General features: G+C 44.0%; 1 protein-coding gene across 1 annotated transcript in view; it reads right to left on the reverse strand.

Moving 5' to 3' along the window:
• LOC139474498 (F-actin-monooxygenase MICAL3-like) overlaps nt 1-15,256 on the reverse strand; it is an 88,706-nt gene that overhangs the window by 13,558 nt on the left and 59,892 nt on the right. Inside the window, 9 exon segments of the mRNA XM_071257542.1 lie at nt 580-809; nt 3,827-3,874; nt 4,516-4,720; nt 5,303-5,402; nt 5,984-6,055; nt 6,057-6,073; nt 6,497-6,689; nt 8,636-8,833; nt 10,397-10,468. Coding sequence (XP_071113643.1) covers nt 580-809; nt 3,827-3,874; nt 4,516-4,720; nt 5,303-5,402; nt 5,984-6,055; nt 6,057-6,073; nt 6,497-6,689; nt 8,636-8,833; nt 10,397-10,468 — 1,135 coding nt within the window.

Below are 15,256 nucleotides of genomic sequence, written 5' to 3' on the forward strand. Positions count from 1 at the left end.
GAACCCAGGTTTCGGCATGACGAGCGAACGCTTTAACCAATAGGCTACCCGAACCGCCCCGGTAAATATATGAAGAATTACTCATATTCAAGAGAAATTAGATTGTTTTTATGCACAAACGAACATACTGGTATGTTGTGGGAACTGACACTCATGAATCATCTCTTGTGACATCGGAGATCCATGTCCCAAGATGCACCATTTGTCTCATTTGTAAATCACATGCAGTATATCGTGATAAGAATAAAGACACAGTGTGGTAACACTTGGCTGATTGTTAGTTTTGTCATTACGTGGTACATATTGGAAACATCTCTCCTTAATGTACATCCTTCTCTATATGTTTCTATGGTTCGTGTTTCTCTTGGCGGTGAGTATTTATAAGCAATTACTAATTATGAAAAGGTTATTCCAAAAGAATATTTTTGAAAGCAAATGCACATCAATTAGTGCATATGTTAAAACACTCTTAAATTCTGAAAAGATTATTCCAAAATAGTGAAAGAAAAAAATAACGAGCAGGAAAAGAGATGCGGTAACTGCAGGAATGACCTTCACCACACCTTCCACAACCCTCACCTTCCACCTCGGTGCTATCCTCTTCCTCCTCCTCTTCTTCCCCCTCGTCTACCAGTCGCGAGTACGTCGCTCCCCCTTCCTCCCCCTCGTCCATGCCAGCAGATGCCAGGTTTTCACGAGAGTGGCGTTTGTTCCAGTTCTCAGCCAGCTGGCATGCCTCCTCCCACGTCATGGACTTGCTGATGTCACTGTCGTTCTGATCCACCAACACCTCATCCTCAGCTCCAGACCTACAACACGGGACCATGTTAGCATCTCTCACTGTGATATATAATCCACAGACATGATACATGTCAAGCGAGTAAGTTAGTGATTATGGTTTTACACCGCTTTTAGCAATATTCCAGCAATATCACATCAGGGGACACCAGAAATGGGTTTCACACATTGTACCCATGTAGGGAATCAAACCAGGGTCTTCGGCGTGACAAGCAAATGCTTTAACCACTAGGCTACCCCTACACAGGTCAAGAAACATTAGTGTGTATCATTAAGCAGAGTTCGGGGATTATTCCCAAGTTGTCAAAACTGACCGACGGAGCCTGCGCACCACGTGACAGAACATCAGTGTGTAAGGGGCACAGACCGGAGGCAACATTGTTAACAATACCAAACTGTTCATAACCATAGCAACCAAACATATACTTATATTATTTTACACATATAAATATATTTACACATTTGAAATCTTTAACATTGGTTGATGAGAATTTAGGATCTCCTTCACAGTCAGCCCTCCGATGTTTAACACAAGCCTGAGCATCTAGTGTAAGTACAGGCTAACAATAGTCATGCAACACCACAAACACAAGGAGTATAGTGGACTGTGGACCTAGTTCTAGAGTCTGTGCTGCAGCACAAACACAACTCTGCAGCAACTAGAAAGAAAACCTTCACCATAATGAACCTGTATTGAACAAATTACATGTAACATTTGTCACTTTGGAAAGTGACCCGTTCCATGCACCGCCATTATTCCTAACATTGCAAGCAGAACACTTGGAATATTTTAATATTAGTTTTAATTCAAACAGTTTTACCATTCATATCTGAATATTATATACCAGTACTATCATGTTTCCGGTGGGTACATATGTCACTTCTTGCCAAATTACATTTCTCAAATATTTGGTAATTGTTTGGGTCAGAGAAACTGGAGTATGTTTCAGTTCCGCTGCCACTCACATCCTAACTACTGCCTGTACATAACTATGTGTATAATGTCATAAACCTTTGAATACTACATACTACAATAAAGATGATTTAGACAATAAGTTCTTCACAATTTACAGCCAATCTGATAGCATAGCAAAGAGTCATTGACAAAAGTGCTTTTATTTCATCTCTTGCGATTTTCTCAAGAAAGTCTGTTTGAATCCTGGGCAACAAAAATGATCAATTTATATTATTGGATCCATTTGTTAACAAACTGATTATGTTCAAATGGAGCATGGAATAGGTCACAAAATCCGATCCTGATATATATATAGTACACGTGGCCTCCACGGGGCAAACACCATCATGCTGACCTGCTGGGCAGGACGGTTAACGTGAACAGGCAACCGCCGATCAACTAACGTCACATACGTGTTGTGACTTCAAAGAAGTTTGGCAAACGCAGTATTTACAAGTTACAAGTTTTTTTGTTTCAAATTGAACATGACGAAAACAAAATACATTAAATGAACATGTCATTCATTACATGAAACGTGTGCAATAGCAAGTCAATAAAATCAATCATTGTTCAGTCATTGACCTGTGATAACAAGTGCAGAGAGGGTGGCACTTTTTGACTGTAAACTACAACCAGGGAGTTCTATTTTAAAAGAAGAAAACTGTCATGCTGTTTGTTGATGCAATCTGAACCAAAAAATAATCAAGAATGTGTTTATTTGATATAAATATTCCAGTATGCAAGAATATATCACAAACTCGTGGTGAAGCAACAAGACTGGAATTACTGCCTCATTTGCCAAATTTCTTAAAATCATGATAATAAAGATAATAATGATAACGAAAATCAACTTGTATAAACAACCATCACAGAACAAGGCAAACTGAAATAGTCGGTGTAACGTGGGTTGGCTGACTCACATGTGCACGCTTCTCTGCATACTGTAAACAGAACACACGTGCATGCTACACACGCCACACAAGCTCATGAGTTATCTCACCGCCTGGGACCAGGTCAGTGACGCACGCAGGAAACGTGGGATACAAGTCCAACATGCAGAATACTGCCGTCGTGATAATACAGTTAATCTTTTTTTATGTAGTAAAGCTGAAACAATTCACAGGATTTTTTTGGTTCTTTGTTGTTAAACGCCGCAGTCAGCAATATTCCAGCTGTATGACGGCCGTCTGGAAATAATTGAGTCTGGACCTGACAATCCGGTGACTGACATCATGAGCATCAATCCATGTAATTGGGATATGATGACATGCATCAACCAAGTCAGCAAGCCTCACCACCTGATCCCGTTAGTTGCCTCTTTCAACAAACATACTGGTAGTCGCCTTTTATGGCAAGCATGGGTTGCTGAAGACCTATTCTAACCCCGATCTTCACGGGTTCAAATCACAGGAAGGTTGTCATAACAAACTACAGCATCTTATACACAAACTGAGTTTATATCAGATCTCACACGGTGGGTTGTTGCTCACAAATCTGGGAACATTATCAAGGCAAACCAAGATTCGAACCCATTAGGTTTTGTCTAAGGGAGACAACTCTGCACTACGAGTTCAAGGACCTTATATGACTGGGTCTCCCGAAACCTCCTCTCATATACACATGAGATTTTTTGTGTATTGAAAAGCACGGTTTCACAAATTTTACTGTTTGACATTTAATGATTGTATCATGCATAATTACGACATAAAGATAGGTACGAGAATTGGGTGAACTATTTCAGCCTTAGTACATTGTGAAGCACAAGTGATTTCAGTCCTTGTATCCCAGCTTCCTGTTCTGGCAATGAATTATCAACACAATGTCATGTCACAAGTCAAACTACAATACAAGTATAACATGACCTACATGACCTAACCTTAAATGTTGATAAGAAAATCCCCATCGTGTGAGACTCGGCAGGAGGTTAGATATGATATGATATGTTTTGGCACACTCAAAGACTGGAAGTTCAGCATCACACGGCGCGGCACAAACACGTACATCACATCAAGAGATCAAAAGTTTCAAAACAACATGGGCGGTTCAAGACAGCAGCCAGGACAGTGAAATTACCATTGAGACAAAATATGAGCCATTTGTTGGTCATCTAGGTAATCACTTCTGCAACACAAAGTGCCCATCCTGTAGTTATGTTCCCTGGCATCTTAACCAATCACACGACTGTATCCTGTATACCCACAATCCATCACAATCATAAACCTTGCCTCATACAACTTCCCTTTATTACAGACAAAAGGGAATAATTGGAATTAATTCATCCACACAGAAACAATGGAACTTTGGAGTAGAGTTTCCTAAATCTCTTCTATATTTTCAATGCTCTTCTACAGCCCTAACAGGAGTTATGGTCAACTTAGCTCAAATACAGCTTTGTGGAACAGGGCCCTCATTCCACAAAGTGATCATAGGGCTATGACTGTCGCAAGCCTCTGCTAAACAATGTGACTTACGATCATCTTAGTGCTACAATTGCTTCGTGGAACGGGGCCCAGGAACCGAGGCCTTCACTGCCAGAATACATGCACATCTTACTGTACAAAACATACTGAACTTTAAAGAGAATCAGCATTTTTTTTTTCCAACTCAATCAATCAACCCAAATAACATTAAGTTAATTCTTACTGGATTCTAACCTAGCCAATCAGAAGAATATTCACAATCCATAAAATAAACAGTGTTACCAAGAGTGTTTATTTCTCAGATAAACTGAAGTGTTACAACCAACACAGGGCTGTACTTACTCTGAGTCGGTGTCGCTCTCGTCATAGTCCTCCTCCCCGTCGAGCAGCTTGTCCGAGGAGAACGATGCGCGGAGGTTGTGCTCGAACTGTTCCTCCTCCGACTCCTCCTCCAGACCCTCGAAGGTGTTCTCAAACTCAACACGCTCGGGCGTCTTCTTCGCCTTCTCGTATGGGTCTTCAGGCACCATCAGAGGGCTGAGGGCTGCTGTACAAGCAAAATGGAAATCTACATTAAGACAAATCAGTCTGTACCAGACTTGCGTCCACAAGTCCGAAATTGTATTGTGGTAGTACTTTCAATAGATAATAATCTCAGCATATGGATGATTACATGTTGATCTTACTAGACCTAAATATATTTGGCTTGACTAGTGGCTTCGGACTAGTGGATAAATCGCAGAATGCAGGTTCTTTTTAACAAGACAGCAAATCATGTCCCGGTGTATAAGAGATTAAGAAGAAGGGCAGTTGTCCAGACTGCACAAATCAAAAGTATGAATTAGCATGTTCTGTTCCATGTTGTGTTTGTTTGTTGTTTAATGCTGCACTCAGCAATTTTCCAGACATATGACGGCAGTCTGTAAATAATCCAGTGTGGACCAGACAATCCATTGATTGATATCATGAGCATTGATGTACAAAATTGGAATATGATGACATTTATCAACCAAGTCAGTGAGCCTGACCACCCGATCCTGTTAGTCACCTCTTATGACAAGCACAGTCGCCCTTTATGGCAAGCATGGGTTGCTGAGGATAGTAGCCATGTAGCAAGATATCTACTTACATCCCTTCTTCGGTGTTTCTTCTTTCTTCTGTGGCGGGAGTATGATGTTGTCCTTGCCGGTCTTGGACATGGACATGGTGACTACGGTGGGAATGTTCTCCTACAGAAAGACACCGAAACATTAGCAGGGTAACAAGGATGACTGTCATGCATGGGTTCACCCTTGGATTAAATATACTGTGATCATGAACGCAAGGCTTGACAAGTCTTGAAATAAATAAGTTTAAGAGACGCTGAGACACATTGATTTTCCAATGCAGATGCATTTTTTAAAAGAGATTAATCATCATAAGGCTTTTTATGGCAGCTGTATTTGAGGAACTGAATGACAGCTGGCATCAATGAGTGAGTGGACTTCATGTGGGAGGAAAGTCCAAAGCGATGCTAGGTCTTAGACATTTACCGCTTTGGTGAAACCCACGAGCATGGCTATGGTGCTGACAGACCTAGACATACCACTGGGGAGAACCGGGATTCAAAACCATAATCCTAGGTTCCTGACATGCCCAAGGGATGCAACTCTGCACAGCGCACTGCAGTGCCAAAGACGACAGGGCCACCAACAGCTGGGTTCATAAGACAGTACAGTTTCACAAACTGACAGGGATCCCTTTGTGGAACTAAGCGATCCTGATCCTGACCAGACCTAACAATGTGTCAGACGAGACTGAAGCATCATACCTTCGAACCATCATCATCATATATGATTCTCTTTCTCTTCAAGCGTATTCTCTGATCAGCATTGGCATGGCGGGTAACAGTAGAACTTCACTGAAAATACAAGTTGTCACAGATTCAACACAGACCCTCAACACAGGTAGACACAGAGGTGGATACTTTATAAGGGATCTGTCTTCTACACTTAGGGAAACAAGGGCCACAGTGGCGGGACCCTAATCTCAAGTAGACAACCACCTACAATGTACCAGGTCCCTAACTGACCCACAACGATGCTTATATTGAACAATCTTACGAATCAGGACATTTCATATGTTATATAGTAGTGACTAATCTTATGGCTTAATGACTTGTATTTCACTGACCAGTTTGAGTACAATAACAATTTTCCCCCATATTGCCTGCCAAGGGTGCTTCTTTTCCTGGACAAATCCCTATATTTAGAACATGAATATTGTCAACACATCCCAGCCCAAACACGGACCTACATGAGAAGACATGGCCACGGGTTCCTACCTTCTCCATCCATCTCCCTCTCGCAGGAGTAGTTGTTGAGGCGGAGGTTGGTGTTGCAGTAGTCACAGCGCAGACAGCCACGGTGGAAGAAAACACCCTCCGCACTCATCCTCTCCATGATATACACCCGCTTGAGACAGAACACGCAGAACTCACTCTCCGGCTTGGCCGCTACCAGAACTCCAGGTGTCTTCTGCAACACATCACAACGCACACATACATACAGTCGGCCATCTTGGGTACAGGTTGATACAAACGCTAAAATACTGTTGAGAAAATTATCACACATGTTCATATGACAGACTTTCGATTCTCTGCAAGTTCTGGATTTATATAAGGAAACAGTAGGGCTAAAGTAGTAAAAAAAGGGCAATTAAATCACAAGATCTAGAAATCAAAAAGGATCCGTAACATATCTTACGGTAATGTCTGGACTATTGTTGTGAGTGAGTATGGTTTTATGTCGCTTTTAGCAATATTCCAGCGTTTTCAAAGAGGGGGCACTAAAATAGGCTTCACACATTTTACCCATGTGGGGAATCAAACCCGGGTGTTCAGGAAAGATGAGCGAACCCATGAACTACTAGCCAACCGCCAGCAGCTATTGACATGAACAATAACCCATATTACCTCACATGGGGGACAAGAATTAGGTTTGTAATAGCTAACGGTTCTCTTCAACTGTCTTCCTTAAATCTGGAGTTGACCGTTTTGTTAAAGAGCCATCGTGATACAACAGTGTACTCAACATGTCAGTCTCCTTGCCAGATGTAGAGTGTCAGCAACAGTGTACTCGACACGTCAGTCTCCTTGCCAGATGTAGAGTGTCAGCAACAGTGTACTCGACACGTCAGTCTCCTTGCCAGATGTAGAGTGTCAGCAAAAATTTACTCGACACGTCAGTCTCCTTGCCAGATGTAGAGTGTCAGCAACAGTGTACTCGACACATCAGTCTCCTTGCCAGATGTAGAGTGTCAGCAACAAGGTACTCGACACGTCAGTCTCCTTGCCAGATGTAGAGTGTCAGCAACAATATACTCGACATGTCAGTGTCCTTGCCAGATGTAGAGTGTCAGCAACAATGTACTCGACACGTCAGTCTCCTTGCCAGATGTAGAGTGTCAGCAACTTTGTACTCGACACGTCAGTGTCCTTGCCAGATGTAGAGTGTCAGCAACAATGTACTCGACACAGCAGTGTCCTTGCCAGATGTAGAGTGTCAGCAACAATGTACTCGACACGTCAGTGTCCTTGACAGATGAAGAGTGTCAGCAACAATGTACTCGACACGTCAGTCTCCTTGCCAGATGTAGAGTGTCAGCAACAGTGTACTCGACACGTCAGTCTCCTTGCCAGATGTAGAGTGTCAGCAACAGTGTACTCGACACGTCAGTCTCTTTGCCAGATGTAGAGTGTCAGCAACAATGTACTCGACACGTCAGTCTCCTTGCCAGATGTAGAGTGTCAGCAACAATGTACTCGACACGTCAGTCTCCTTGCCAGATGTAGAGTGTCAGCAACAATGTACTCGACACGTCAGTGTCCTTGCCAGATGTAGAGTGTCAGCAACAATGTACTCGACACGTCAGTCTCTTTGCCAGATGTAGAGTGTCAGCAACAATGTACTCGACACGTCAGTCTCCTTGCCAGATGTAGAGTGTCAGCAACAGTGTAGTCGACACGTCAGTCTCCTTGCCAGATGTAGAGTGTCAGCAACAATGTACACGACAGGGGTTGAAGTACCCGCTGGTCCATGGCAGGGCCCACGTGTGTAGTCAAACTTTCACCCCTCATCAACGGAATTGATAATTATTAACTGTTTCTACTACTGTGATCATGTCTTGTCGATAACAGATGTTTATGAAACAATATTATCTGTTATGATGACTAAAAACTTTTATTTAGATTGAGAAGACCAATTGAAAGGATTTTGCCCTGGCCCTACTGCCTAGTCAGATTGTTGAAGGGACAGTTATGTTTTACTGGAACTAGCCAGTGATGGCCAGTAACTGATGACCAGTCACAAAATTATTCTTAAAATCTACTTGGGCATTACCACACCAACATCATTCCTGAAGCCTGTGTGGCACCAGATCCCAAGCAAGGAGTTCTACTGTACGCAAGTTACACCAAACTCACCATTTTCTTTTGCGCTGCAGGTTCTTCCCCCCTGAACTTGGACGCGAGGATTTCGGCCATGGCAGTCACGCTGACACCGCTCTGTACGTTGTCCTTGCCCTTGGGCAGATCTTCAGGCTTCTTGTCCACGAACAGCTTGTTGGCAATCTCCTCCATTGGCAGCTTGCTGTACTTGGTGAGCTCCACACTTCTCTCTCGCTGCCACCAACATCAACATCAGATCAACATCAGGTCAACATCAGGTCAACATCAGGTCAACATCAGGTCAACATTTAATCTCCACTACTGAACCTTGCTAACCTAGTTCTGGGGACCACTGACAGTTTTTTGACACTCCATAGTTTGAGACATGTTCAGTGCTGACATGACATCCTAATACAACAAACAAGCTAGACCAAGAGGTTCCAGATTCTAATTCAGAGTTAATGGAGTTTGTTGTTCAATGCTGCACTCAGCAATATTTCAGCTATAAGATCGCGGCCTGTAAATAATTGAGTCTGGTCCAGACAATCCAGTGATTGATATTGTGTGAAAGATCCATGCCATCAGGGTAAGATAACATGCAATGAACCAAGACACTGAGTCTGACCCTCTGATCACCCAATCCATTTGGTAGCCTCTTACGACCAGCAAAGGTTGCTGGGAACCTATACTAACCAGAATTCCAACCCAGGATTGATGAAGTTTGAGTTATATTACACCTCATATCAGACAAGGCCTGGAATCTCGACATCACGCCAGTAAATCAAATTCAGTATCAGTTTACACTCGCAAAAATAAAAAAAATTAAATAATATTCGAAACATTTTAGGTTTTTCTTTCAAATATAAAAAGTTGCAGCTGAGGACTGTTGTTGCCCATCTTCCTGAGGCAAGGGAGTTAACTGACTGTAAAGCCCAGTCCACCCTTGGTGAACTAGGCTGCAATTCTGGAGTTACATTTTGGATGGACTAACGAGTCTATGCACAGTCCAATCAAAATTCCGCAACGAACTAGACATCCAGTTCGTAAACAACATGGATTTCAATGTGCAGATTTCCGTTGACTGCAGGATTGGAGAGAATGTCAACTGGGCATTGACACATATTATCCAAATCTTTTCATGTTTTTAATCAAGGTGCTCAAATGATTTAAGGCACTTTGCGAGGTGAGACCCCTTTTATTACAACATAGATGTTGATTATCGATCAGATCGTCTTGACTGGGCACGGCCATTTTATTTAAAGCAAAAGTGATATGAGAGGTGGAATCTGATTGGTCAATAACTTGTAATAGCCACTGGTGACGCTACAATCAAGCCACAAAATTCCAGCTTAGTTCGGCAAGGAAACTGGACTTTAAAATTCAGTTACCGTATTCGACGTAATAAGCGCCCCGCTCTAATAAGCGCCCAGGGTGACATTTGCTGATATATTGGCTGGTGAACAATCCCAATTAGCACCCCTTTCGATTGACCAATGTACTCAAGACTAATTTATTCGCGTATAATACGCACTCGTGTGCTATATGCACCCTTAATTATGGGCAAGAAAATTCTGGAAAAATATATCTGTCGTATATAAACATTTCAGGCTGTCAGCATAACCATGAAATTTATCTTTCAACTCTGTTTTTTTCACCAAAATAATATTCTAATAAGAGCCCCCTATTTCTAATTTTGAGAGCGCCCTGGGCGCTTATCACGTCGAATACGGTAACTCATTTGCCTGGAGAAGATGGTTGTTGCCTGGCAACAGATGACAACTACAGCATAACACTTACGTCCATAATGTCCATGTTCTGGCCTGCCTTGCCAAACATTTTGTTGTCCACAGCATCACATACCTCTTTTTTCTGGAAAAGCCAAGATAAAACCATTTCAGTATGCTGTAAACCATACTTCTGGGCTGGACAATTTGGTCCTGTGTGAACATGGCCACTGTACCTTGGGCAGGGAGGATTCCCGATTTCACTTTACAGGGAACATATTTCAAGCATATGTAGAATAGGAAAGGTAACTGAGCATAACATATGCATTTCTGACTGTTCATTACGAACACATATTTCTACAGCCATTCAGGGCTCGAAACAAAAGTAGCTTTACATACAGCACCACTTGTACCCTACTGGGGAAAGTCAATATGGGCCAGCAGCACAACCTCAATACTGTGAATGTTTCAGGTATGACAATCAGATTTTCAGATGGATTTTTACCAATTTCAAGCCCTGCAATTTGTTCTTGTCTGCGGATCCAAAACAAAAATGACAAAGAGTGTATGGATGTTTTACTCAAACTTTGCTATAATAACAATGTCTTGAGGCTCACCCCCAATCCAACATGTTAATGACAAATGAAAGCATTTATGCAGCAGCTTCAAGTTATTGAGGGTGTATACAGGGAGACAAGGTCTGTACCGTTACATGAACACACAGCAGAGATGGGACTGTGGATCAGCTTATTGAGGATGTATACAGGGAGACAAGGTCTGTACCGTTACAAGAACACACAGCAGAGATGGGACTGTGGATCAGCTTATTGAGGGTGTATACAGGGAGGAAGACAGGGTCTGTACTGTTACAAGAACACACAGCAGAGATGGGACTGTGGATAAGCTTATTGAGGGTGTATACAGGGATACAAGGTCTGTACCGTTACATGAACACACAGCAGAGATGGGACTGTGGATCAGCTTATTGAGGGTGTATACAGGGATACAAGGTCTGTACCGTTACATGAACACACAGCAGAGATGGGACAGTGGATCAGCTTATTGAGGGTGTATACAGGGAGACAAGGTCTGTACCGTTACATGAACACACAGCAGAGATGGGACTGTGGATCAGCTTATTGAGGGTGTATACAGGGAGACAGGGTCTGTACCGTTACAAGAACACACAGCAGAGATGGGACTGTGGATCAGCTTATTGAGGGTCTATACAGGGAGACAGGGTCTGTACCGTTACAAGAACACACAGCAGAGATGGGACTGTGGATCAGCTTATTGAGGGTCTATACAGGGAGACAGGGTCTGTACCGTTACAAGAACACACAGCAGAGATGGGACTGTGGATCAGCTTATTGAGGGTGTATACAGGGAGACAGAGTCTGTACCATTACAAGAACACACAGCAGAGATGGGACTGTGGATCAGCTTATTGAGGGTCTATACAGGGAGACAAGGTCTGTACCGTTACAAGAACACACAGCAGAGATGGGACTGTGGATCAGCTTAGTGAGGGTGTATACAGGGAGACAGGGTCTGTACCGTTACAAGAACACACAGCAGAGATGGGACTATGGATCAGCTTATTGAGGGTGTATACGGGGAGACAAGGTCTGTACCGCTACAAGAACACACAGCAGAGATGGGACTGTGGATCAGCTTATTGAGGGTGTATACAGGGAGACAGGGTCTGTACCGTTACAAGAACACACAGCAGAGATGGGACTGTGGATCAGCTTATTGAGGGTGTATACAGGGAGACAGGGTCTGTACCGTTACAAGAACACACAGCAGAGATGGGACTGTGGATCAGCTTATTGAGGGTGTATACAGGGAGGGAGACAAGGTCTGTATCGTTACATGAACACACAGCAGAGATGGGACTGTGGATCAGCTTATTGAGGGTGTATACAGGGAGACAGGGTCTGTACTGTTACATGAACACACAGCAGAGATGGGACTGTGGATCAGCTTATTGAGGGTGTATACAGGGAGACAGGGTCTGTACCGCTACAAGAACACACAGCAGAGATGGGACTGTGGATCAGCTTATTGAGGGTGTATACAGGGAGACAGGGTCTGTACCATTACAAGAACACACAGCAGAGATGGGACTGTGGATCAGCTTATTGAGGGTGTATACAGGGAGACAGGGTCTGTACCCCTAAAAGAACACACAGCAGAGATGGGACTGTGGATCAGCTTATTGAGGGTGTATACAGGGAGACAGGGTCTGTACCGTTACAAGAACACACAGCAGAGATGGGACTATGGATCAGCTTATTGAGGGTGTATACAGGGAGGGAGACAAGGTCTGTATCGTTACATGAACACACAGCAGAGATGGGACTGTGGATCAGCTTATTGAGGGTGTATACAGGGAGACAGGGTCTGTACCGTTACAAGAACACACAGCAGAGATGGGACTATGGATCAGCTTATTGAGGGTGTATACGGGGAGACAAGGTCTGTACCGCTACAAGAACACACAGCAGAGATGGGACTGTGGATCAGCTTATTGAGGGTGTATACAGGGAGACAGGGTCTGTACCGTTACAAGAACACACAGCAGAGATGGGACTGTGGATCAGCTTATTGAGGGTGTATACAGGGAGACAGGGTCTGTACCGTTACAAGAACACACAGCAGAGATGGGACTGTGGATCAGCTTATTGAGGGTGTATACAGGGAGGGAGACAAGGTCTGTATCGTTACATGAACACACAGCAGAGATGGGACTGTGGATCAGCTTATTGAGGGTGTATACAGGGAGACAGGGTCTGTACCGTTACAAGAACACACAGCAGAGATGGGACTGTGGATCAGCTTATTGAGGGTGTATACAGGGAGGGAGACAAGGTCTGTATCGTTACATGAACACACAGCAGAGATGGGACTGTGGATCAGCTTATTGAGGGTGTATACAGGGAGACAGGGTCTGTACTGTTACATGAACACACAGCAGAGATGGGACTGTGGATCAGCTTATTGAGGGTGTATACAGGGAGACAGGGTCTGTACCGCTACAAGAACACACAGCAGAGATGGGACTGTGGATCAGCTTATTGAGGGTGTATACAGGGAGACAGGGTCTGTACCATTACAAGAACACACAGCAGAGATGGGACTGTGGATCAGCTTATTGAGGGTGTATACGGGGAGACAGGGTCTGTACCCCTAAAAGAACACACAGCAGAGATGGGACTGTGGATCAGCTTATTGAGGGTGTATACAGGGAGACAGGGTCTGTACCATTACAAGAACACACAGCAGAGATGGGACTGTGGATCAGCTTATTGAGGGTGTATACAGGGAGACAGGGTCTGTACCGCTACAAAAACACACAGCAGAGATGGGACTGTGGATCAGCTTATTGAGGGTGTATACAGGGAGACAGGGTCTGTACCCCTACAAGAACACACAGCAGAGATGGGACTGTGGATCAGCTTATTGAGGGTGTATACAGGGAGACAAGGTCTGTACCGTTACAAGAGAGATGGGACTGTGGATCAGCTTATTGAGGGTGTATACAGGGAGACAGGGTCTGTACCGCTACAAGAACACACAGCAGAGATGGGACTGTGGATCAGCTTATTGAGGGTGTATACAGGGAGGGAGACAGGGTCTGTACCGTTACATGAACACACAGCAGAGATGGGACTGTGGATCAGCTTGTTGAGGGTGTATACAGGGAGGGATACAAGGTCTGTACCGTTACAAGAACACACAGCAGAGATGGGACTGTGGATCAGCTTATTGAGGGTGTATACAGGGAGGGATACAAGGTCTGTACCGTTACATGAACACACAGCAGAGATGGGACAGTGGATCAGCTTATTGAGGGTGTATACAGGGAGACAGGGTCTGTACCGTTACATGAACACACAGCAGAGATGGGACTGTGGATCAGCTTATTGAGGGTGTATACAGGGAGGGAGACAAGGTCTGTACCGTTACATGAACACACAGCAGAGATGGGACTGTGGATCAGCTTATTGAGGGTCTATACAGGAAGACAGGGTCTGTACCGTTACATGAACACACAGCAGAGATGGGACTGTGGATCAGCTTATTGAGGGTCTATACAGGAAGACAGGGTCTGTACCGTTACATGAACACACAGCAGAGATGGGACAGTGGATCAGCTTATTGAGGGTGTATACAGGGAGACGGGTCTGTACTGTTACAAGAACACACAGCAGAGATGGGACTGTGGATCAGCTTATTGAGGGTGTATACAGGGAGACGGGGTCTGTACTGTTACAAGAACACACAGCAGAGATGGGACAGTGGATCATCTTATTGAGGGTGTATACTGGGAGACAAGGTCTGTACCGTTACAAGAACACACAGCAGAGATGGGACTGTGGATCAGCTTATTGAGGGTGTATACAGGGAGACAGGGTCTGTACCGTTACATGAACACACAGCAGAGATGGGACAGTGGATCAGCTTATTGAGGGTGTATACAGGGAGGGAGACAAGGTCTGTACCGTTACATGAACACACAGCAGAGATGGGACAGTGGATCAGCTTACTGAGGGTGTATACAGGGAGACAAGGTCCGTACCCCTACAAGAACACACAGCAGAGATGGGACAGTGGATCAGCTTATTGAGGGTGTATACAGGGAGACAGGGTCTGTACCGTTACATGAACACACAGCAGAGATGGGACTGTGTAGCAGGATGGATCAAGCACAAGTACATGCACACTGATTCAACATCCTCAAAGCTTTAGTTAGTTGCTGTAGACATTGATGAATCATAAAGTGAATCCAACAGGCTAGTCACTGGAGTCATATATAATGTTATACTCTATGGCATGTATGGTAAGAATGAGTTCAAATACACCGGACAACATGACAGGCTGACCAAAGTCTGTCCCTGGCCCTCATGAACACCACTGGGTCCTGTCT

The sequence above is a fragment of the Haliotis cracherodii genome, unplaced genomic scaffold (genome assembly GCF_022045235.1).
Source record: "Haliotis cracherodii isolate W230 unplaced genomic scaffold, xgHalCrac1.p SCAF_3, whole genome shotgun sequence".
In the NCBI taxonomy this organism is placed as follows: Eukaryota; Metazoa; Mollusca; class Gastropoda; order Lepetellida; family Haliotidae; genus Haliotis; species Haliotis cracherodii.